Here is a 25,245-nt window from a genome sequence, read left to right on the forward strand (position 1 = left end):
ACGTTTAAGGTAATTACTGATAAGTATGATCCCGTTGCCATTTACTTTATTGCTTTGGGTTCGAATTTATACACCGTTTTTGTGTTTCCTGTCTAGAGAATATCCTTAAGTATTTGTTGGAGAGCTGGTTTGGTGGTGCAGAATTCTCTCAGCTTTTGCTTGTCTGAAAAGCTTTTGATTTCTCCTTCATACTTGAATGAGATCCTTGCTGGGTACAATAATCTGTGCTGTAGGTTATTTTCTTTCATCATTTTAAGTATGTCTTGCCATTCCCTCCTGGCTTGAAGAGTTTGTATTGAAAGATGAGCTGTTATCCTTATGGGTATTCCCTTGTGTGTTATTTGTTGTTTTTCCCTTGCTGCTTTTAATATTTGTTCTTTGTGTTTGATCTTTGTTAATTTGATTAATATGTGTCTTGGGGTGTTTCGCCTTGGGTTTATCCCGTTTGGGACTCTCTGGGTTTCTTGGACTTGGGTGATTATTTCCTTCCCCATTTTAGGGAAGTTTTCAACTATTATCTCCTCAAGTATTTTCTCATGGCCTTTCTTTTTGTCTTCTTCTTCTGGGACCCCTATGATGCGAATGTTGTAGCGTTTAATATTGTCCTGGAGGTCTCTGAGATTGTCCTCATTTCTTTTAATTCGTTTTTCTTTTATCCTCTCTGATTCATTTATTTCTACTATTCTATCTTCTAATTCACTAATCCTATCTTCTGCCTCTGTTATTCTACTATTTGTTGCCTCCAGAGTGCTTTTAATTTCACTTATTGCATTATTCATTATATATTGACTCTTTTTTATTTCTTCTAAGTCCTTGTTAAACCTTTCTTGCATCTTCTCAATCCTTGCCTCCAGGCTATTTATCTGTGATTCCATTTTAATTTCAAGATTTTGGATCAATTTCACTATCATTATTCGGAATTCTTTATCAGGTAGATTCCCTATCTCTTCCTCTTTTGTTTGGTTTGGTGGGCATTTATCCTGTTCCTTTATCTGCTGGGTATTCCTCTGTCTCTTCATCTTGTTTAAATTGCTGAGTTTGGGGTGTCCTTTCTGTATTCTGGCAGTTTGTGGAGTTCTCTTTATTGTGGCGTTTCCTCGCTGTGTGTGGGTTTGTACAGGTGGCTTGTCAAGGTTTCCTGGTTAGGGAAGCTTGTGTCGATGTTCTGGTGGATGGAGCTGTATTTCTTCTCTCTCCTTTCGAAGAGTTGGGTTGCTTTTCTGGGTGTCTGATGTCCTCTGCCGGCATTCAGAAGTTGTTTTGTGGAATTTACTCGACATTTAAATGCTCTTTTGATGAATTTGTGGGGGAGAAAGTGTTCTCCCCGTCCTACTCCTCCGCCATCTTGGCTCCTCCCCTGCTTCCTCAGTTTCTTTATTGCAAGATTGCACATCATGTAGCCTCTGAAAAATTCGTCTCTTTAACTGTAAGAGAATGATAGTGGATAAGCCCAATAATATCTTAGAATTATTATTGAAAATAATATTAACTGTACAGACACCGCTGACAGGAGCTTGGCGATCCTCATGGGTCCCTGAACCACACTTTGGGAACTGCTACTGAATATTAATCCTTCATGTGACTGTACCAAGAGTTTGTATACCTTTCTACTGTGGATGTGTGAGTGGGGATTCGGAGTCCAAAATAAACGTTGTTAGTATATAATCATCAGAGGGAGGTTTCCTAGATAACATGTCTCATTAACCAGAGTCCTTATTTTAGATCTTTGACTTGCTCCTTCCCACACGACTGTCCACTCCTTTTTCTTGCCAGCTGGAACTCCCCACTTTCCTCTATTCACATTTTAACCATCCCACAAGGCTAGTACCTGGCTTTCTCCAGGGTACCTGCCCTCATGGCCCCAGTCTACCCTAGATTCTTTCTCCAGACCCTTCCCTGAGTATATCTCAAAACTGAGATTTGTTGTGTGGATAGCACCTCTGGAATTATATAGCCTTTCATGTGCTCTGGTTGAAATTGACTCTTCTTACCAGAGAAACTTTAAGGGCTGAAGAGTTTTGTTTTTTCTTTTTGTTAAATCTGCCTCTTGTATCTTTTCCATGTTCTATATAAGCAGTCCCCAGTCTTTTTGGCACCAGAGACCTGTTTCATGGAAGACAGTTTTTCCATGGACCAGTGCAGTGTAGGGGTGGGGGATGATTTTAAGATGGTTCAAGCAACATTACATTTATTGCACTTTATTTCTATTATTACTACATCAGCTCCACCTCAGATAATCAGGCATTAGATCCTAGAGGTTGGGGCCCCCTATTCTACATAATACAAACAGATGCATAGTTGTGTACCTAAGTGAGTCTGATTCAGGACCCTGGAGACTGCCAGGACCACATATAGACTTCAGAATTCATTGGTGCTCATCAGCTGCATTCCTCTGTGGGGATAGGTATACCTGAGGATAACCATGTTTGTTCTTTTAGGAGCTAGTGACATTCAAGGATGTGGCTGTCGACTTTACCGAGGAGGAGTGGGAGCATCTGGACCCTTCTCAGAGGCACCTGTACCGAGAAGTGATGTTGGAGAACTTTGGGAATCTCATCTCCTTGGGTGAGAATCATATCTTCTAGAACCCACCTGATCTCCTGCTGGTTCAGTTGTATGGAATAAATCCTGAGGGGATTTGCATTTAGCGGTCCACATATTCCTGATCCCTTATGGTAGTGGGTATCAGATTTGAGAAAGCATTAAGATACCTGGGATGAAGGCGGGAGATGCCAGTTCCTATCCAAATTAAAGGAGACTAAAGAGATAATACAGGGCTTCCCTGGTGGCTCAGATGGTAAAGAATCTGCCTGCAGCGCAGGAGACCTGGGTTTGATACCTGGATATTGAATTTGGGCACAGAATCATTACTGCCTGTTCAACCCTTTGAGAATTATTACTGTTGTATATTGCAAATAGGGCTTCCCACATGGCGCTAGTAGTAAAGAACCTACCTGCCAATGCAGGAGATGTAAGAGATGCAGGTTCGATCGCTGGGTGGGGAAGATCTCCTGGAGGAGGGCATAATCCCATGGACAGAGGAGCTTGACGGGCTATGGTTCCATAGGGTCGCAAAGAGTTGGACACAACTGAAGCAAGTTAGCACACACACAAACTGCAAATAGGCCTCTTTGCTGAAGTTCCCTGGAACTCCTAGAACAGTTTTTTGTTTTGAGAAGCAAAATATGTATTTATTTGTTTATTTGTGTGTTTCTGTGTATGCTGCTGCTAAGTCACTTCAGTCGTGTCCGACTCTGTGCGACCCCATAGACGGCAGCCCACCAGGCTCCCCTGTCCCTGGGATTCTCCAGGCAATAACACTGGAGTGGGTTGCCATTCCTTCTCCAATGCATGAAAGTGAAAAGTGAAAGTGAAGTCGCTCAGTCATGTCCGACCCTCAGCGACCCCATGGACTGCAGCCTTCCAGGCTCCTCCATCCATGGGATTTTCCAGGCAAGAGTACTGGAGTGGGGTGCCATTGCCTTCTACGGTTTTTGTGTATATATATTTATATATGTATGTGTGTGTGTGTGGATATATATATATATGGGATTTCCCGGTGGCTCAGTGATAAAGAATCCGCCAGCCAGTGCAGGAGCCACAAGAGACTCAGGTTCGATCCCTGGGTCAGGAAGAACCCCGAAGGGCATGGCACCCAGCTCCAATATTCTCCCTAGGAAAATTCCGTGGAGAGAGGAGCCTGGTGGGATACAGTCCATGAGGTCACAAAGAGTTGGCCATGTCTGAGCTACTGAGTTTGCATGCCTGTGTGTGTGTGTGTGTGTGTGTGTGTATGTATATGTATATGTGTGTATATATATATATATGTATACGTGTGTATATATATATAATATACAAAAATATAAAATGTGGTTTTGATGCCTAACGGTTTTATTCACCTTTCCCAATGTTGTATTCACCTTTTACAAATACCAGAAGATAAGATTTGACTTGTGGGAGGGTCCTTGTCCATACCACATTGCCCTAATCAACATGTCTTTTCTCTCAAGCAGGGCATCTGCTGTCTGAACCAGAAATGATTTTCCATTTTGAACAAGAAGATGATGTGTGGATGGAAGAAACAATACCAAGAAGCTCTTATTCAGGTGAGTACCAGTCAGCCAGGAGAAAATGCCATTAATAATCCTATGAATCCATGAAGGGGTGGGTAGCAACTTTAAAAATATGTATTATTTGACTTTTTATGCCAATAATTTAATTGAAAATACTAAATATTTACTTGATTGGAGGTAAAAATAAATAGATAGATAAATAAATATATATATATATATATACACACTTTAAGCATTAAATGCCTAAACTCCAAAATGCCTTTGGAACCAAACTTACCATCTTATTGGTTCCTCATTATAACTTTTGACAGAGACTTCCCTGATGGTCCAGTGGCTAAGACTTTGTGCTCTCAATGCAGGGGCGGGGGCCAGGTTTAGTCCCTGGTTGGGGAACTGGATCCCACATGCCACACCTAAGAGTTCACATGCCATAACTAAGACCTGTTGCAAATAAATAAATATATTAACAAAAAATACTTTTGACAGATGTTCACTCCATATTTATATGAAAGTTCTATTTTTAACTTTTTGATAACTATGCTTTTTAGCTCATGGAATTTGACTTGGTGTTTCTAGTAACATTTAATTTCTTTAAGGAAAAGCTCTGACAAACCTAGACAGTGTATTAAAAAGCAAAGATATCACTTTGCTGACAAAGGTCCCTATAGTCAAAGCTATGGTTTTTCCAGTAATCATGTATGGATGTGAGAGTTGGACCATTAAGAAGGCTGAGTGCTGAAGAATTGATGCTTTCGAATTGTGCTGGAGAAGACTCTTGAAAGTCCCTTGGACAGCAAGGAGATCAATCAGTTCTAAAGGAAATCAACCCTGAATATTCATGGGGAGGATGATGGTGAAGCTGAAGCTCCAATACTTTGGCCACCTGATGTGAAGAGCTGACTCATTAGAAAACACCCTGAGGCTGGGGAAGATTGAGGGCAAGAGGAGAAGGGGGTGATAGAGGATGAAATGGTTGGATGGCTCAATGTACATGAGTTTGAGCAAACTGGGAGATGGTGAAGGACAGGGAAGCCTGGCATACTGCCAGTCATGGGGTCACAAAGAGCTGGACCCAACTTAGTGACTGAACAGCAACTACTAAGGAAAAGGTTCTCAATGATCTTCCCCATACCTTTGAAGCAGAAATGGAAGATGTAAAGTAAGAAAGACAGAGACCAGCAGCGGCACTTCTTTATTCAGTGAAGTTTCTTTGCCTGACTACTACTGTCTGAGAGTGTTCAGGAGCACCGTGCAGCCTTAGACAAAACCACCGCTCACTTTCTTTTTTTTCTCCTTAATATATATTTTTTATTTGTTATCTATTTATTGGCTGTGTGGGATCTTTGTTGCTATACACCGGCTTTGTCTAGTTGTGGCAGGTGAGGGCTACTCTCTAGTAGTGGTGTACAAGCTTCTCACTGCAGTTGCTTCTCTTGTTGCAGAGCCCAGGCTCTAGGCATGCAGGTCAGTAGTTGCAGCTTGCCAGCTCTAGAGTATGGGCTCGGTAGTTGTGGTGCAAGGGCTTAGTTGCTCTGCAGCACTTGGGATCTTCCCAGACCAGGGATCAAACCCATGTTCCCTACACTGCAGGGTGAATTCTTAACCACTGGACCACCAGGGAAGCCCCCCCTGCTCACTTTCATCATCTAATTTCCTTTGTCCCAGGAGTCAGGGATGAGAATGATGGGATCCTGTCTTGGCCAGTATCTCCAGGAGAAAAACTCTATAACTGTCCCCAGCATGGCCAAGACTTCAGCCAGCTCAGAAACCTTCTAATTCACCAGCAAACCCATATTGGAGAGAAGCCTTCTCCATATGCCATGTGTGGAAAAGCCTTCAGTGAAAGGACAGCGGACCTTAACCTTCCTGTGCTCCTCCCAGGAGACGAGCCCTACCGATGTATGGAGTATTCTGGAGTCTTCCACTCAGGATCTGCTCTGAGAAGGCACAAGAAGGAGCACATGGGAAAGAAACCTCACACGTGTGAAGAATGTGGGAAGGACTTCAGCCGGAGCTCCAATTTGTCCATCCATCGGCGAGTGCACACAGGTGAGAAGCCCTATAGATGCAGTGTGTGCGGAAAGGACTTCAGTCGCAGCTCCAACCTCTCCATCCACCAGCGCATCCACACAGGTGAGAAACCCTTCAGCTGCCATGAGTGTGGAAAGGACTTCAGCCGCAGGGCAGCCCTGCAGATCCACCAGAGTGTCCACACAGGAAGGAAGCCCCACGCTTGTGAGGTATGTGACAGGCGCTTCACCTCACGCTCTGCGCTGGCTCGACACCAGCAGGGCCATGCAGGAGACAAGGCCTATCTGTGCGACACATGCGGCCGGGGATTCAGCCAGAGAGCCAACCTCTACCTGCACCAGCGTGTTCACACGGGAGAGAGGCCGTTCCGGTGCGAGGCCTGTGGGAAGTGCTTCAGCTGGAGCAAGGACCTGGGTATCCACCGGAGAGTCCACACGGGTGAGCGGCCCTACAGATGTGCGGCTTGTGGCAGGGACTTCAGGCATCACTCAGCCCTCAAGAGGCACCAGAGGGTGCACACAGGGGAGAAACCCTACCCCTGTGCTATATGTGGGAAGGGCTTCAGTCAGAGAGTCCACCTGCAGATGCATCAGAAGGTGCACTGATGGGAGAGGCTTCCAGGATTGGGCTCTGCACATGCAGGTGTCTTCCATGGGCAGGGCCAATGCCAGGGCATAAGTGCTGAGGTGCACAACATGGATCAGGCTTAATGATGTATGGCATTTGTTAGTATTTATACGGAAAAGAAGGGGCTTCCCAGGTGGCTCAGTGGTAAAGAATCTGCCTGCCAGTGCAGGAGACACAGAAGACTCGGGTTCGTTCCCTGGGTTGGGAAGATCCCCTGGAGTAGGCAATGGCAACCCACTCCAGTATTCTTGCCTAGACAATCCTATGGACAGAGGAGCCTGGCGGGCTATGACTCGCTAAAGTTGGACACGACTGAGTGACTGAGCATGCTCTCATATATAAAAGAGGACACATCAACAGCACTTAGATAGATGGAGAAATATTGAAAGAACACTTCCAGCCCTCCCAGAAGATCTCTGTGTGCTCCTTTCCACTCACTGCCCCACAAAGGCAATCACTATCCTGACTTCTAAAACTATAGATTGATTTTGCAAGTTCTAGAATATCATATAATTGAAAGTACACAATATGTAATCTTTCATATAGGACTTGATTCACTCAGTGTTTGCATCCATGTTGTTGCATGTATTTAGAAGTTCATTTATATTATTACCGAGTAGTATTCCATTATATGAATGAACCAGAGTTTGTCTATTCACCTGTTGATGGACATTTACATTTGGACTATTTCTAGGTTTTCCAGGTTTTGATTGTTATGAATAAAGCTGCTGTGAGCATTTGGGTACATATCATTGTGTGGACATAAACTTTAATTCCTCCTGGGTATATACTTAGGAATAGAATTGATGGGTATTTTAAAACTTTTAAAAGACTGGGCTTAGAAAATTTCAAGCAAATACAGAAATAGAGCAGTAACAAATACTCATGTCCCCATCATCTAGCTTCAGTAATCAAGTCATGATGAATTTTGTTTCCTCTCTTCCACCCTGAAGTAGTTTACAAGCAAATCCTATTCCAGGATATTTTGTCATCTTTATATCTTCAAAAAATAAAGACTTGTTTAAATTTTTTTCCGAAGACTCACTCTATGTAAAACTTTTTTTTTTAATTAAGGTAAAATTCAGATAAGAAAAAATTCACCATTTTAACCATTTCAAAGTATATTATTCAATAATTTTTAATACATTCACAGGGTTGTATTACCATCACCACTATCTGATTCCAGAATATTTTCATCAGGCCAAAAAGAAACACAGTTACTATTAAGCAGTCATTCTTCATGTTCCCCTTCCCCCAGCATCTGGCAACCGTTAATCTACTTTCTGTTTCTATAGATTTGCCTGTTCTGGGCATTTCATATAAAAGGAATCAGACAATATGTGCCCTTTTATGTCTTGGCTTCTTTCATTTTATTAGAATAATGTTTTCAAGGTTCATTTATATTGCAACATATATTACTACTTCATTCTTTTTATGGCAAAACAATATTTCATTGTATGACTATACAATATTTTAAGATCTATTCTTTTTTTTTGTTTTACTTGACTGCACTGGGTCTTAGTTGTGGCACTCAGGATCTTCAGTCTTCCTTGTAGCATGTGAGATCTTTAGTTGTGGCATGCGATATCTTTAGGAGAAAACCACCTCATGTTGTATAATGTTCATTTTTTGTTTTTGATAATTGTACTATGGTTATTTCTGATGCTAACATTTAGGGAAAGATGCCAACACAGAGAAACTCTCTGTACTATTTTTGCAACATCCAGAGTACCTTGTAGTAAAAACTTGAATACTGGACTTCTCTGATGGACCAGTGGTTAAGAGTCCACCTGCCAATGCAGGGGACACTGGTTCACTTTCTGGTCTTGGAAGATTCCACAGGCTGTGGGACAACTAAGACTGTGTCCCACAGCTATAGAGCCCTCACGCTGAGTCCGTGCTCCACAACAAAAGAAGCTACCACAATGAGAAGCCCATACACCACAACCAGGGAGTAGCTCCTGGTTGCCGCAACTAGAGAAAGCCTGCATGCAGCATCAAAGACCCAACACAGCCAAAAAATAAATAAAGGTTCTATAAAAACTTTTTAATTGGTTACTTATAAAACCAAGGGGTGGAGGTAATAAAGCAAATAGGGCAGACTGTTAGAATGAGCCTAATTACACAGACATGTGAGAGGTTATTACTTCTTTAAAAACGGTCAACAAAATAACTTGGAAATAAAAAGTGATATCACTGAAATAAAAACAGTATAGTAAGTGAGCTGGATGGAACAGTAAACAGTTTAAGTTGAACTTGTTGAACAAGAAGATAGATCTGAGGAATTTGCCGGATACAGTGGAAATGGCAAGTATGAAACAACAGCTGAAGGTCATGGAGGAATCCGAAGATCTACTGTATTCTCATCTCACAGAAGTTCTAGAAGAAAAGAACAGCCAACAAGAAGGGGAGGAAAACATAGTCTATTTTTCTCATTGCAGACAAATGGTCCAAGGGGCCACAAACAGTCTTGAGTGTCATGTGTTGGCAGCTGTGGTAGAAATGGACACCCTCATGGGTGGCTTCTGGGATAGGATGTTTACAGACAGTCTCAGTGCCCATTAAAAGTTGAAACTCACAGGCTCTTGGGTGAGTATTTCCAACCTAGAACTATAGTCACACATCACATAAATGAACAAAGGTAAACATTTTTTAAATGCTCAGTACAGCGTTGAAAACAAAGCATTGAAAATAATTTAAATATCCACCAGTACAGGAGTGGATAGATAATGGCTCATTTTTACTATGAAACAGTATGAGGCTTAAAACAAAACCAGAAATATCTGTAATATTTTTGTGTATCAAGATGGGAAAATTCCCAAGAGATAATGTTAACTAATCAAACCAGGTATAAAACAGTATGTATAATTTATGTACATAAAGTAAAACTACCTATTCCATAAATGTTGTATCCTATTAAGTAATATTATTAACATTTCAGTTCAGTTGGTCAGTCATGTCCAACTCTTTGTGACTCTATGGACTTCAGCATGCCAGGCTTCCTTGTCTATCACCAACTCCCAGAGACAGCCTACTCAAACTCATGTTCATTGTATCAGTAATGCCATCCAACCATCTCATTCTCTGTCGTCCCTTTCTCCTGCCTTCAATCTTGCCCAGCATCAGGGTCTTTTCCAATGAGTCAGCTCTCTGCATCAGGTGGCCAAAGTATTGGAGATTCAGCTTCAGCATCTGTCCTTCCAATGAATATTCAGGACTGATTTCCTTTAGGATGGGCTGGTTGGATCTCCTTGCAGTCCAAGGGACTCTCAAGAGTCTTCTCTAACACCACAGTTCAAAAGCATCAATTCTTCGGGGCTCATCTTTCTTTATAGTCCAACTCTCACATCCATACATGACTACTGGAAAAACCATAGCTTTAACTAGACAGACCTTTATTGGTAAAGTAATGTCTCTGCTTTTTAATATGCCATCTAGGTTGGTTATAGCTTTTCTTCCAAGGAGCAAGTGTCTTTTAATTTCATGGCTGCAGTCACCATCTGCAGTGATTTTGGAGCCCCCCAAAATAAAGTCTGTCACTGTTCCCATTGTTTCCCCATCTATTTGCCATGAAGTGATGGAACCAGATGCCATGATCTTAGTTTTCTGAATGTTGAGTTTTAAGCCTACTTTTTAACTCTCTTTCACTTTCATCAAGGGGCTGTTTAGTTCTTCTTTGCTTTCTGCTGTGTGGTGTCATTTGCATATCTGAGGTTATTGATCTTTCTTCCAGCAGTCTTGATTCCAGCTTGTGTTTCATCCAGCCCGACATTTCACATGATGTACTCTGCATATAAGTTAAATAAGCAGGGTGACAATATACAGCCATGATGTACTCCTTTCCTGATTTGGAACCAGTCTGTTGTATTAACATATACACACTATTATATATGAAATAGATAGCCAAGAAGGACCTACTGTATAGCACAGAGAATATACTCTTTTGTAATGACCTATAAGGGAAAAGAATCTGAGAAAGAATACATATATACAAATATATATTTATAACTGAGTCACTGTGCTGTACACTTGAAACATGACATTGTAAATCAACTATGTATGCAGGCTCAGTTGCTCAGTCTTGTCCGACTCTTTTACAACCCCATGGACTGTAGCCCATCAGGCTCCTCTGTCCATGGGAAAATCAAATATGCTTCATTAAAAAAACAAAAACAAGACCAACACTAAAAAATGTACACACAAGTAACAATTACTTAGAAAATGTAATAATCACAATATAAGTCATTATAAAGCTAAGTAAAAACTTAGAATAGGTCTGAGATTAGGTCTTAGAATACAGCCTCAGAATAGGTCTTAAAAAAAAATTATGGGAGATCTATTTGAATAAAAGTTTAAGATTTTACTGAAAGACATAAAAGGTCTGAATGAAAGGAAACAAATACCATAGTTCCTGATAGGTGGATTTAATGTTAAAAGTGTCTGTTCTTTCTAAAATAATCTATAAATTCTAGGCCATTTCAATCAGAATCCCAGCATCATTTCTTCAGTGGAATTTGACTAGCTCATTCTGATACTCATTTGGAAGACAAAATGGGCTTGCAGAGCCAGAAAAATTTTGGAAGATAATTATATAATGGAAGGACTTGCCCTAACAGAAGTCAGATTGTCTGCAGAACTTCACAGTGGTATTGGAACATTAACAAACATGGGAGAGGGAAAAGGTGACTCTAGTAAATGGTGTTTGGACAATTGTTTATCCACCTGGGAAAAAAATAGTTACGCCTCTGCCTGTGCTCAGTCGCTTCAGTCATGTCTGATTCTTTGCGATGCTATGGACTGTAGATCACCAGGCTCTACTGACCATGGGATTCTTCATGCAAGAATACTGGAGTAGGTTGCCATTTCCTTCTCCAGGGGAATCTTCCCAACTCAAGGATCAAACCCTCAAGAATCAAACCCCCCTCTCCTGCATTGGCAGGTGGATTCTTTACCACTAGCGCGGGTCACTCACAGCAGAGGCCTAGCCTCCAGGCTTCCAATTGGCTCATTTGTTGTTGAGAGGCCCTGCCCTACCCAGTCATTTACTATCCATTGGTACCTCCCACCAGGCCTCCCCTTGGCCCCTGCTGCAGACCAGACAAAACATATGTCCACAAAATCTTGCACATGAATTGTGGATATGTTTTCATTTCTCCTGAGTATATACCTAAAAGAGGAATTGCTGGGTCACTGTTACTTCTTGAGGCATCTGTTTTCTGGGGTGAGCAGTTTGGTTTTAGCACCTTGGAAGGCACTGAGGTGGATGAACTGGGATGTGGGTCTCACAGTCCTTGTCACTAGGAGGGATGTGGCCTGCATTTCATCTTACATATGTGGAAGGGGCACTGTGAAGTCAAAGTGGAAGTGTCAGTCACTTGGTGGTGTCTTGACTCTTTTCGACCCTGTGGACTGTAGCCCGCCAGGCTCCTCTGTCCATGGGATTCTCTAGGCAAGAATACTGGAGTGGGTTGCCATTTCCTTTTCCAGGGTATCTTCCTGACCCAGAGATCGAACCAGGGTCTCCTGCATTGCAGGAGGATTCTTTACCATCTGAGCCACCAGGGAAGATGTACATAAGGATAAACCTAAGGAAGTTTATTGATTGATTTTGAAACTCTACACAACAATTGTAAAGGAGATAAAAATGTATGGATTAAAATAGAACGAAAGCATATTCTAGTTAAAATCCTATTTTCCCCATCTTCTGGTGTGGGGTTCTGTACTGAAGAATGGCAAGGTTTTTACCCCTATTTTCTGCATAATACTATACTATAATAATATTATTTGGGGAACAGTCTCCTAGTGGAAGAATGGGGTTCTAGACTCAGTGGGTAGGGATTAAATCAAGGGGCCCGATGGGTCTCTGGGGAGGCCAAAAAAAAAAATGCAGGAAGGCCAACGTCCACTTTGAAATGAAAAATTTTAAATACCCACACAAAGAGTTTACTGAAATGAAACCTGTCGGTTGTTGTTGCCTATAAATGCAGTGTTGTGCTCAGACCTGAGGTGAACTGTGGAACATTGAAATGGCTGTCACTTGAATTAAATGCAGTGTCTGCTGCCAGCCCTCTCTGTAGTAATTGCTGGTTAAAAATGTGCAACCTGCCCCTGGGTTCGGTTTTGCAAAGGGACCCTTCACTGAAAGCATCTGTTTGATCTCTTGCATTAATATCTCCACTGTCCTTTCCTTCATTTTATTACTTCTAATTTATTAGCCCATTGATGAGACCAGCTGTATGCAAAATCGAGTCTCATTGTTAACAGGGTCTTAGCACTTGGAAAATGCTGGAGGGTCTCGAGTGTCAAATGTAAATTTCAGAGAAGGAGCAACCAACAGCGTGAAGGGTTGACTGTCAAGTCAGACTTGGGTGCCCAGCACAAGAATTCTGGTGCAGAGATCCACAGATTTTGTTAACGTTTATAGGCACATACCGTCCCAAAGAAAAAAGAAATGCAAGAAGGCAGAGTGGCTGTCTAAGGAGGCCTTTCAAATAGCTGAGAAAAGAAGATAAGTGAAAGGCAAAGGAGAAAGGGAAAGATATATCCAACTGAATGTAGAGAATAGTGAGGAGAGATAAGAAAGCCTTCTTATGTGAACAATGCGAAGAAATAGAGGGAAACAATAGAATGAGAAAGACTAGAGGTCTGTTTAAGAAAATTGGAGATACCAAGGGAACGTTTCATGCAAGGATGGGCACAATAAAGGACAGAAACAGTATGGACCTAACAGAAGCAGAAAACATTAAGAAGAGGTGTCAGGGATACACAGAAGAACTATACAAAAATGGCCTTAATGACCCAGGTCACCATGATGGTGTGGTCACTCACCTGAGCCAGACATCCTGGAGTGTGAAGTCAAGTGTGCCTTAGGAAGCATTACTATGAACAAAGCTAGATGGAATTCCAGCTGAACTATTTAAAATCCTAAAAGCTGTTGCCGTTAAAGTTCTGTACTCAACATGTCAGCAAATTTGGAAAACAGCAGTGGCCACAGGACTGGAAAAGGTCAGTATTCATTCCAGTCCCAAAGTAGGGCAATGCCAAAGAATGTTCAAACTACGGTAGAAGTGCGCTCATTTCACATGATAGCAAGGTAATGCTCAAAGTCCTCCAAGCTAGGCTTCAGCAGTACATGAACTGAGAACTTCCAGGTGTACAAGCTGGGTTTAAAATAGGCAGAGGACCCAGAGACCAAATTGCCAACATTCATTGGATCATAGAGAAAGCAAGGGAATTCCAGAAAAACATCTACTTCTGCTTCATTGACTATGCTAAAGCCTTTGACTGTGTGGATTACAACAAACTGGAAAATTCTTAAAGAGATGGGTATACCAGACCACCTTATCTGTCTCCTGAGAAACCTGTAAGCGGGTCAAGAAGCAATCGTTAGAACTGGGCATGGAACAACAGACTGATTCACAATTGGGAAAGGAGTACTGCAAGGCTGCCTGCCGTCCATGGAGTGGCAAGGAGTCGAACAGTGTCAGCGAAACCTCCCCTCCCTTGCACTTGGCGTTGACTAAGAGCGCTGTCTATATACTTGAAGGTATCTGCTTTCTTGTAGCCTTTGTGTTGCCTGGAAACCGTGTCCAAGCAATAACAGTTGATCGTGTTTCCCATTGGCTACCGTTCCCTGAAGCCCTCCCTCACAAGGTGCCAGACGAGAGCAGGGCCAATCCTGGCTGACTGCGCTAAATGTGAGTTGGAAGCTGTGGGTAATCCTGGCAAGAGGCTACGGAACGTGGGAGGAAGGAGGCTTGGCGGGCAGGGGGAACCTCCTCAGGGTCCTTCTGGGAAGTCGGCTCTCACGGGGGAACTGGGGACTCTGGCTGGGAACACTATTTACCACGTAGTGGCAAATTCCGAGCTATCTCCAAGCCTTTCCCGTTTCAAACTGTACTTGGTGGGCGCCCAAGCCCTTTGGACAGATCCACGTGGTTTCCTCGCTTCCAACTCGCAGGGACTCGGGATTAAAAGTAAAATCGGGAGTTTTTCAGCTCACTTGAGTAAAGCACCCTTTTGTTTTTCCGCAGGTGTCTTCTCTTGCAGAACGCCCTGGGAGGGGGTGATGCCACGTGGTGGCAGGGGTTTGGGGGTGGGGTGGGGGAGTGGGAGGGTTAGCCGACGGGTTCAGGTTTATTAAATAAAATAAATGCCTAATTAAGAGTGTGTTAGTACTCTGTGTATGTACTCCTCAACCTTTAAACAATCCTATTCTTGCTAGTTATATTATTTAGTGGGATATCTTCTAATAAGTGGCTTTGGAATGTTGTTGTTGATAAGACAAATTTTTAGTTTTGGTTGTCCTAACAAGTTCTTAGGTTTCATAAAACCTTGCTTACTTTGAGAAGTAGCTGTGAAAGTCACAGCAAGTTACTTTGGATGTTTTTTCTTTTAAAGGAAAATACATTTCTGATTTTGGTATCTTATTATTAGTAATGATACCCAGTTTCTTTAAAATTTTATTTTTTGGCAGATATATAGAGAATGGCTTTTGTGAAAGGTACAGTCAAATAAGGAGATTTGAGGATTTTTGTTGTTGTTTAAAAAATGTAATCCTTTAAAAAACAAGGTCCTACTGTATAGCACAGGGAACTATATTCAATATCCTGAGATAAACCATAGTAGAAAAGAATATAAAGAATGTATTTATACATATATATATATATATATATATATATATATGTTTAGGTCCCTCCTGTTTCAAACTGAACTTACTTGGTGGCTGCCCAAACCCTTTGGGCAGGTCCATGTGGTTTCCTAGCTTCCAACTTGCAGCGACTCGGTATTAAAAGTAAAAACTGGAGGTTTGCAGCCCACTTGGGTAAAGCACCCTTTTGTTTTTCTGCAGTGTTAGTGTTAGTTGCTCAGTTGTTTCTGACTCTTTGCGACCCCATGCACTGTAGCCTGCCAGGCTCCTCTGTCCATGGTATTCTCTAGGCAAGAATACTGGAGTGGGTAGCCATTCCCTTCTCCAGGGGATCTTCCTAACCCAGGGATCGAACTCAGGTCTCCTGAATTGCAGGCAGGATTCTTTTACTGTCAGAGCCACCAGGAAAGCTGGTGTGTATGTGTGTGTTTATATATATAACATAATATATATATATTTTATATATATAATATATATATGTTATATATATAACATAATCACTTTGCTGTAGAACAGAAATCAACACAACATTATAAATCAATTATACTGCAATAAAAAATGCATCCCTGGTTTTGATTCTTTTAATAATGGTAATAAAGCTCTTTTAAGACATTTCTTGATAGATCCCTTATTTTCATGGGATTTATTTCATACACTTGGATGAGCGACCTCATGTAAGTTTTAAGTCCCTATCTTCATAAAGTATAAAGAGTTGGGGGCTTTATAAAGTAGCCCTTACCCTCTTCACAGGCTTTGTCCTTGATTCTCAGCATCCCTTGGTTCCTGACATTGTACCTAAAATTAAATGGAGTTTTTGTTAGTTATGTGAGAGTTGTAGAAATATCTAGCACTAAACCACTGTCTTTCCCTGGTATTTCTCCACATACTGAATCCATTACTCAAATGGGTGTCCCTTTTCCTGGATCTCTGGAAATCATAATTGGACAGTCTTCTGACCTCCCTGCTGAGTTATTGTTCTTTTTCTCTCTTCTCTCTTTTTTTGTCCAAACTTGAGTTAGTGACCTCAGCTCCTTTATGACCAGCCTTTCGATGCCTTTGGCTCCCTCTAACTCAGGAGTCCTTATTCCCAGTTCCATGAGCCAACTCTGGATTCCTACTTATCCCTAGTTCCATGAACCAAGTTTTAGAGGACCATGAGAAAACCCCATCTTAATGTTCATCTATGACAAACCTAGGCAGCGTATTAAGAAGCAGAGACTTAGCCAACAAAGGTCCATCTAGTCAAAGTTATGGTTTTTCAAGCAGTCATGTATGGACCTGAGAGTTGGACCATAAAGAAGGCTGAGTGCAGAAGAATTGATGCTTTTGAACTGTGGTGTTGGAGAAGACTCTTGAGAGTCCCTTGGACTGTAAGGAGATCAAACCAGTCAATCCTAAAGGAAATCAATCATGAGTATTCATTGGAAAGACTGATGCTGAAGCTGAAGCTTGAATACTTTGGCCACCTGATGTGAAGACCTAACTCATTTGAAAAGACCCTGATGCTGGGAAAGATTGAAGGCAACCGGAGAAGGGGATGACAGAGGATAAAATGGTTGGATGGCATCATCGAGAAAATGGACATGAGTTTCAGCAAACTCCAGGAGATGGTGATGATGGGAAGCCTGGCATGCTGCAGTCCATAGGGTTGCAAAGAGTCAGACACAACTGAGCAACTGAAGAACAACTGAAATGGAGTGTCCCTTCCATCCTGAATGTAGGCCATCTGGGTATGGGGCTTTGTTAGCAGTGGAATCCATAGCAGTTTTCATGTCATGGTACAACATCTGCACATAGGCTTGATGGTTGTCCCTGCTTCCCAATGATGGTTCCCTATGACAGCCTGCCACTCAGTGTTGTTGTTCAGTTGCTAAGTTGTGTCCAATTCTTTGTGACCCCATGGACTGCAACATGCCAGTCTTCCCTGCCCTCCACTATCTCCCTGAGTTTGCTCAAATTCATGTCCATTGAGTTGGTGATGCCATCCAACCATCACCCTCTATCGCTCCCTTCTCCTTTTGCCTTCAATCTTTCCCAGCATCAGGGTCTTTTCCAATGAGTTGCTCTTCACATCAGGTGGCCAGAGCATTGGAGCTTTAGCTTCAGCATCAGTTCAGTTTAGTTGCTCAGTCACTCAGCTTCAGCATCAGTCCTTACAATGAATATTCAGGACTGATTTCCTTTAGGATTGACTGGTTGGATCTCTTTGCAGTCCAAGGGACTCTCAAGAGTCTTCTCCAACACCACAGTTCAAAAGCATCAATTCTTTGGTGCTCAGCCTTCTTTATTATCTAATTCTCACATCCATACATGACTACTGGAAAAACCATAGCTTTGACTATATGGATGTTGGCAAAGTGATGTCCCTGCTTTTTAATACATTATCTAGGTTTGTCATAGCTTTCCTTTCAAGGAACAAGCATCTCTTAATTTCATGGGTGCAGTTACCATCTGTAGTGATTTTGGAGCCCAAGAAAATCTGTCACTGTTTCCACTTTTCCCCCTTCTATTTGCCGTGAAGTAATGGGACCAGATGCCACGATCTTAGCTTTTTGAATGTTGAGTTTTAAGTCAGCTTTTTCACTCAGTGTTGTTGCTCATGTGTAAAGTGTTAAAGTGGCTGGTCCAGGAACTATGTTGCATAAGAAATTTCACCCAAATTTGTGCCACAAGCAAAATATTATGCTCATGGGTTTTGTAGGGATAAAGAATTAAGACAAGACACAAGTGTGGCCAACTTTTTCTCAGTTCCACAATTTTTGTGGCCTTCTCAGCAAGGAAGACTCAACAGCTAGCAGCTGAAACAATCTGGATATTCATTCCCTCATATCTGGTGCCTGGGCTGGAGTGTTTGGAAGCCTGGGCTCAGCTGGGACTGTCCCACTGGAGTGCCTATGTGTGACTTTTCCCTATGGCCTTGGCATCCCCAGAGCCTGGCAGTCTCAGGGTAGTCAGACTTATTACATGGCATAGGGTTCCAAAGGTGAGTGTTGCAGTGATTGATCAAGGTGGAAGCTGCATGGTCTTTTATGAAAGCCTTGTAAGTTACATAGAATCACTGCTGTACTCTGTTAGTTTCAAACAACAAATCCACCCAGGATCAAAGAGACAGGTTGTGGACCCTATCTCTTAATGGAAGGAGGGTCAAGAAATGTGCAGCCATTAAAAAGAAACACTGCTAAAGTGATAAGTCTTTTAATATATCCCCCCCAAAATTGTGATAGATGCATTTCTATGTAGTTGCTTGAAATCCTACAAATTTCATGTCATGCATTTTATAACATTATTCTGAGAAGGATTCAAGGACTTTCTCAGATGTCAAAAGGAGTGCTCAGACATAGAAGGGGCTCAGACTTCTTCCCTGGGGTGCACAGTTTCTTCCCTGGTTTGTTGGTCAGGGCAGGACTTAAAAAAAAAAATTTATTTGACTACGCTGGGTCTTAGTTGTGGCATGTGGGATCTATAACCAGGGATGGAACCCTGGTCCCCTCCATTGGGAGTGCAGAGTCTTAGCCAGTGGACCGCCAGGGAAGTCCCCAGGATGTTCTCATTTGCCTTGGACCCAGCAGTGTTTAGAAATTGGCCTGTGATCTTTTTTTTTTTTTTTTTTTGGTCTAATTTCCGTCTTTTTTTTCACACCTCAATAGAGATTAGGAGGTTCTTTTCCAGCCCAGTTCTTCTGTCTTGGATACATTTCAAGGCAAGCTTCCTTCTAAGCTAGTCTTTGGACTAATTTTTCTTGTTTTGTCAAATGGCATTTTCATCCTCATATTATGTTACGTGTTTTCTTCTTTGACCATTCATCACTTTAAAAGTACATTTATTTTCTTGAGTTTTCATTTTCTTATTTTTCTTCTGTCATGTCTAGCTCACAGAGCAACCATCAACCAAAAAGAATAACTTGAGAGATGTGGAGAAATACTTTCTTTGCACTTATCACCAGATGATGTTGATTTTCACTTATTGAGCATTAGGCACAGGCCTGGGAGGGCAATGGCCTCATTTAAATCCCAAATCCAGTCTTTATGACCTGTCTGACCTTGAACCTATCAATGAACCTCTCTGTGGCTTTAATTCATCGTGGGGGAAACGGTAGCATCCAGAGGTTGCTGACTGCCAGGTTTACAGTAACGACCCAGGAGAAGTGCCTGGCCTTCATCTGTTCCTTTACTGCTCCAACCTTTACCCTGTTCATTGAAAAATGCTGTTATGAACACTTCCTGGAGATGTGGCTGGCATTTTTATTCTCCATACAGTTTATAGAAAAGCTCCGTCACATTTTCAGTTTTTCCCCCTGCTTTCTGTCATTCCTAAACCACCTCACTCAACCTGGTGTAATTGTTTTTTGTTTTTTGTTTTTACTATTTATTTATTTGACTGTGTCGGATCCTAGCTGTGGCATGCAGGATCTTCATTGCGTCATGAGGGATCTTTCACTGAAGTGCACAGACTCTCTGTAGTGGCACACGGGCTCCAGAGTGTGTGGGCTCAGTAGTTGTCACAGGTGGGCTTAGTTGCTCCACGGCCTGTGGGATCTTAGTTCCCTGACCTGGGATTGAACCCATGTCCTCTGCATTGCAAAGCTGATTCTTAACCACTGGACCACCAGGAAAGTCCCTGGTGTGATCTTAATTGTGTGTGTTTGCACAGATTCAGTTTTGGCTTATGTGTCTCTTCCAAGCCTGATGCCCACCCCTGACTTCTACCAGTGGAGTTTCTCAAGACCTACTTCCAAGTCGATCCTTAGAGTCTCCTACCCACCTCTGCCCACCAACAGTAACTTTATTGCATAAACATTTCATGGTGGGCATCTCTTCCTGAATTTGTATTAAATTATATTGGGTTATTGTTCTCTGTGTATCTGTGCTGTGCTATAACTTCATGGAGGAAGGTAGGCCTGGTAAGAATTTGCCTTCCGCTCCTGAAGGAGGCTCATGAGTTGCTGTTGAACAGAGGGCAGAGACTGGACAGTTGTTACTTAAATTTTCCCCTCAGAAGGCCGAGGCTGAACCTTTTCAAGCAAATCTTGGTTTTTTTATTCTTTCGGGTTGGAATTTTGGATGCATCTTTCTAGAGGTTGAAGAGGTAAGTCTAAGCTTTCAACATTCACCCTGAGAAAGCTCTGGGAAGTGACTTGAACCAAGTTTGGAGTGGCAAAACTGGATAGTAGGAAAGTAAATATAACAGAGAAGGGAAAGAGAAAAGACCCTCTGAAATCAAGGCAAAAGAGGTAGTTAAGAATCTGCCTGCCAATGCAGGGGACACTGGTTCTATCCCCAGTCTGGGAAGATTCCACATTCCTTGGAGCAGCAAAGCTCATGAGCCACAACTACTGAGCCCTCTTGCCTAGAGCTAATACTACATAACAAGAGCTAATACTGCATAACAAGCCACCACAAGGAGAAGCCAAGCACCACAAGGAAGACACAGCACAGCCAAAAATAAGTAAATGCATAAAAGAAATCAAGGCAAAAGTTCCAAAGTGTCTCTTTCTCCATGTAATTGCTAGAATGTGGATTACCTTCTCTCTTTCCCCTCCTCTCGCCCCAAAAGACAAGAGGCCACAGATTGCAATACCAGTGAGGGACAGAGGAGCTCTGGGCATGAGAATTTTATCCCTCATTCAAATGCACACCCAAATACATGTGTGTCATCTCCTGATGTTACCCCACGGGATAAGGGCTTCTCCAGACCTAGCATATTTCAATTGAGACATCTGGTCTGTGTGGTACCTGATGGAACGGAGGGTGTTGCCTGCCACCCTGTGGCTGCAGGTGATACAACAGAGGTGTGGGCGGCTGTCTGATTCCTAGTCTTGCCTCTGGACTTGAGTTCCCACATGTGTGGATTTAAGCACTGTTTTTCTGAGGAGAGGATGCTGCTTATTTTCTTCATCTCCTCTTGCAGGGCTGTTTCCTGTGTTTATTGAATCTTCACATGTGCCCTCACTTGCTAATGTTATGCATACTGCCTTCTGTCTATGCATAGGATGGGAAAGGCTCCACACTTGACTCTGGTTTTTCATCCAATGTTAACTCCTGAATATACCCTCTAGGGGTATATGTTGTCTTCCTTCCACAACTAGCATGATCTTCGTGTATCCACCTCTCCAAGGACTGTTTCTTTAAGGTGATTTTGTGCATGGACTCCACATGTTCTTCCTGTCTTCTGCATCCCCATAAGCACCTCCCCCTGCCCTCATCTAATTGCTTCTTCCCTCTCTCATATCCTATTTTGTTGGTTTTCTGATCTGAAAGTTGACTGCTAGAGTCTTGGTTTTCTGCCTTAATTTCTAAGTCATAGATTACTTTCAGGCTAAAAAGTTTCCCTCTAACCACTGTTTCGGTCATCATCATTCATTGGAAACTAAATTTGTAATAATTTGACTGATCAGTGATTTTTTTTTAATATTTATTAATTTGGCTGCATCAGATCTTAGTTGCGACGTGAGGGATCTTTCATTGCAGTGCTAGGACTCTGGTTGTGCCACTCGGGCTCAATAGTTTCAGCACTCAGGCTTAGTTGCTCCATGCCATGTACGATCTTAGTTCCCTGACCAGGGATCGAACTGACATTACAAGGTGAATTCTTAACCACTAGGACTCTGGTTGTGCCACTCGGGCTCAATAGTTTCAGCACTCAGGCTTAGTTGCTCCATGCCATGTGCGATCTTAGTTCCCTGACCAGGGATCGAACTGACATTACAAGGTGAATTCTTAACCAGGGGACCACCAGGGAAGTCCCTCATCAGTGATTTAGACTAGCCCTTCCTCCCCAGTTCTGGAGTTTTGTTCTTCCCTTTTGCGATCATTTTTATCCAAACTTTTGACCTTACTGAAAGTAGAACTTAAGTTTTTGCCTTTTTTAATTGGCACTGAGGTAACCTCATTCCACAGGTTTCAATCTGAAGTATTTCACTATTGTTTCTTCCAATGATTTTGTAGATTGCAGGTCAGTTTCTCATTTGACTCATCAGTAACAGGGTAGTTTGTATAGCTTTTCGTTCCAAAGAATACTTTTTCACTTTTTCCCTTTTTAACTTATTTTTATCTGATGTTAATTTTAACCAGTTATGTTCCCTAAATAGGCATGACTAGATTTTTTTTCCCATTGTTTATAATTTAAAGGGATTTTCACATCTCTGAGCCTCAGAACCCAGAGAGGAGTGTGGGAAATAGAACTCCTCAAAGCATAGAGATTAAATCTCAAAGCTCTGAGATTTATTAAGTAAACTCAGGTCCAGAGTTAAAGGGTTTTGTATCCCCAATTCCAATGTGTGGGGATTTTTTTCCCTCCACATATCCAAGCCATTCTGAGACACCAGATAAATATCCTACAAGTCAACTCAGTTCTGACACTGTCTACCCAGAGATAGCATCAGATTCCACAGGTTATGGGCTCAGTCCTACAAGACTGTTCCCCACTCCCTCCACCCAAGATGCCAGTCATAAGTCCAGGTTTTCACCTGGGCTTCTAACCAACAGGCTATAGATTGGAGGCCCCGAAGGCCCCCTCCTTGTTTAATTTGTTGGAATGGCAAAGAGAATGTCATTTTACTTACTAGAGAACCAGTTTATCATAAAAGATTACAACTAAGTAACAGCCAGATGGAAGAGATGCATAGGCCAAGGTATGGGGAAGGGGTACAGAGCTTTCATGTTCTCAGAACACGTGCTTCTCCTGAATCTCTACCAACTGGAAACCCCATCCTTTGCGGATTTTTTTGTTACTGTTTAGTCACTAAGTTGTGTCTGATTCTCTTGAGACTCATGGACTGTAGCCCGCCTGGCCCCTCTGTCCATGGGATTTCCCAGGCAAGAATACTGGAGTGGGTTGCCATTTCCTTCTCCAGGGGATCTTCCCAACCCAGGGATCGAACCCAGGTTTCCCGCATTGCGGGCAGATGCTTTACCATCTGAGCCACCAGGGAAGCCCTTATAAGGATCTGGATTATCTCAGGATCCCACCTCCACAGCTCCCCTTCCCCTTCTAGCCCTTCTCTGACATTTTTCAGTTCCTCCATTTCATTTGTGCTCCTCTCTGTGCCACGCCTTACTTTGGGGCCCCTTGAGTTCCTTTACAAGCATTCCACATTTATCGACATGAAATCCTTGGGGAGGGCTGTCAAGAACTGGAATAGGGTGCTGGGCTGATCCTCCATTCTGAATTCCTATGCACTGGGGGAGGCTGATATTAACATGCAAGCCTTGTTTTTTAACTTCTTCAGACAAAGGGATACTGAAGAAGATTCTGAAGTAGAGTGTTAAGATTTAAGAGTAATCTTTGAATATATGCACCATGATGGTCTAGGAAGTCCCTTTAGGGTGGTACTTTGAGTGGAATGGTTATTAGCAAATTGTGGATGTTAAGGAAGTCAGGAAAGAAAAGGTCACTCACAATTCAACAATTTAGGGTAAGAAGGGTAGAGCAGAGTGACCCTAAATTCCTAAGACTCACTGTTTTGGAGTGTGTCCTAAAGGACTGGCTACTTAATGCCCAGAAGTCAAGCCCTCACCTCTGCTCAAAACTACAGGCCAGTAGGTGCTAATGACGGAGAAAGCGATGGCACCCCACTCCAGTACTTTTGCCTGGAAAATCCCATGGACAGAGGAGCCCGGTAGGCTGCAGTCCATGGGGTCGCTCAGAGTCGGACAGGACTGAGCGACTTCACTTTCACTTTTCACCTTCATGCATTGGAGAAGGAAATGGCAACCCACTCCAGTCTTCTTGCCTGGAGAATCCCAGGGACAGGGGAGCCTGGTGGGCTGCTGTCTACGGGGTCGCACAGAGTCGGACACGACTGAAGCGACTTAGCAGCAGGTGCTAATGAAGTTCACTGAGCGTCAGCTCTATTTATGCCTTTCCTTAATGTGGGAATTTTGAGTACAGAATTTATGGAAGCACCAAAACCAGTCAGTAAACAAGACAAATATTTTACTGTGTTATCTTAAAAATGATGATGAACAAAATCCACCCGCCCCTCCCCCCCAACTATGATGAACACAACTGTCAAACTATGCCTCCTCTTCACCCCTCTCCCCCTCACCATCACTACCACCACCACCAGCTCGGGAAGTTTCCTCCGAGCGGTATCTGTCCCAGGGATTTCTTGATCGAGCTCTTTGCCCAAATCCAGACTCTTCACTTCTCAAAATCTCGGGCACACTAGACCAGAGCCACTCCCACTGCCATTCTGTGAGCTGGCCCAAACCAATCCTGCTCTCTCCAAAAACAGCTCTGTCTATAGCGGCGCACCCTCCCACCGCCGGGGCCGCAAAGCCGGTGTAGCTCCTATCTGAGAGTCCCAATAGAGTATCACCCCGCAGCCCTATCCCCCAAGTACTTTACTCCGAGCCGCTCCCACACCCACTCGGCTCAGGCCCAGCCCGTGACGACCCTGGTTTCAGCTCTGGGAAGCGGACACCGGCAGAAGCTTGAGTGGGGGAACTTAGATCCCACCGCTGAAGCGCGCACAGTCTGGCCACCCAGCTGCAGGACCGCCTTTGCTAGAATCCTCGGGCGTGTCCAAGCCCGTGTGTGGATCTCATTGACCCTCAGCGGAGGAACTTGTGAACCCCGCAGTCCGGGCACCTTAACAATGGGCTCCTAACGTTGGCTGTGTATGAAGAGGTGCAAACGGCCGTGGCACCTTACTTGGGAGAAACTTATGCCTCCCTTTTCTCTATCCCAAGACTACACTCCCGAGAACCCTCAGCGGCCACTTCCGCCGTCCCTTCCGCTCGCCCCTTAGCGTGTGGAATTGACGTAGCAGGAACATTTCCGGTTGGCGGATTCCTCCCATTAGGTTTGTTGGTGGGGACTGGACCTTGCCATTCAGGTATTTCCTACGCTTCTGCTCTTGGT

General features: G+C 43.0%; 1 protein-coding gene across 1 annotated transcript in view; it reads left to right on the forward strand.

Moving 5' to 3' along the window:
• The window catches only part of LOC123330255 (zinc finger protein 316), a 42,641-nt gene extending 34,870 nt beyond the window's left edge, over window positions 1–7,771 (forward strand). The window contains exons 7-9 of the mRNA XM_045163213.1: window positions 2,439–2,565; window positions 4,011–4,106; window positions 5,739–7,771. Coding sequence (XP_045019148.1) covers window positions 2,439–2,565; window positions 4,011–4,106; window positions 5,739–6,709 — 1,194 coding nt within the window. The 3' untranslated portion in view covers window positions 6,710–7,771. The remainder of the gene's footprint in view (window positions 1–2,438; window positions 2,566–4,010; window positions 4,107–5,738) is intronic.
• The last annotated feature ends 17,474 nt before the right edge of the window (window positions 7,772–25,245 follow it).

This window comes from Bubalus bubalis, chromosome 18 (genome assembly GCF_019923935.1).
Source record: "Bubalus bubalis isolate 160015118507 breed Murrah chromosome 18, NDDB_SH_1, whole genome shotgun sequence".
Lineage (NCBI taxonomy): Eukaryota > Metazoa > Chordata > Mammalia > Artiodactyla > Bovidae > Bubalus > Bubalus bubalis.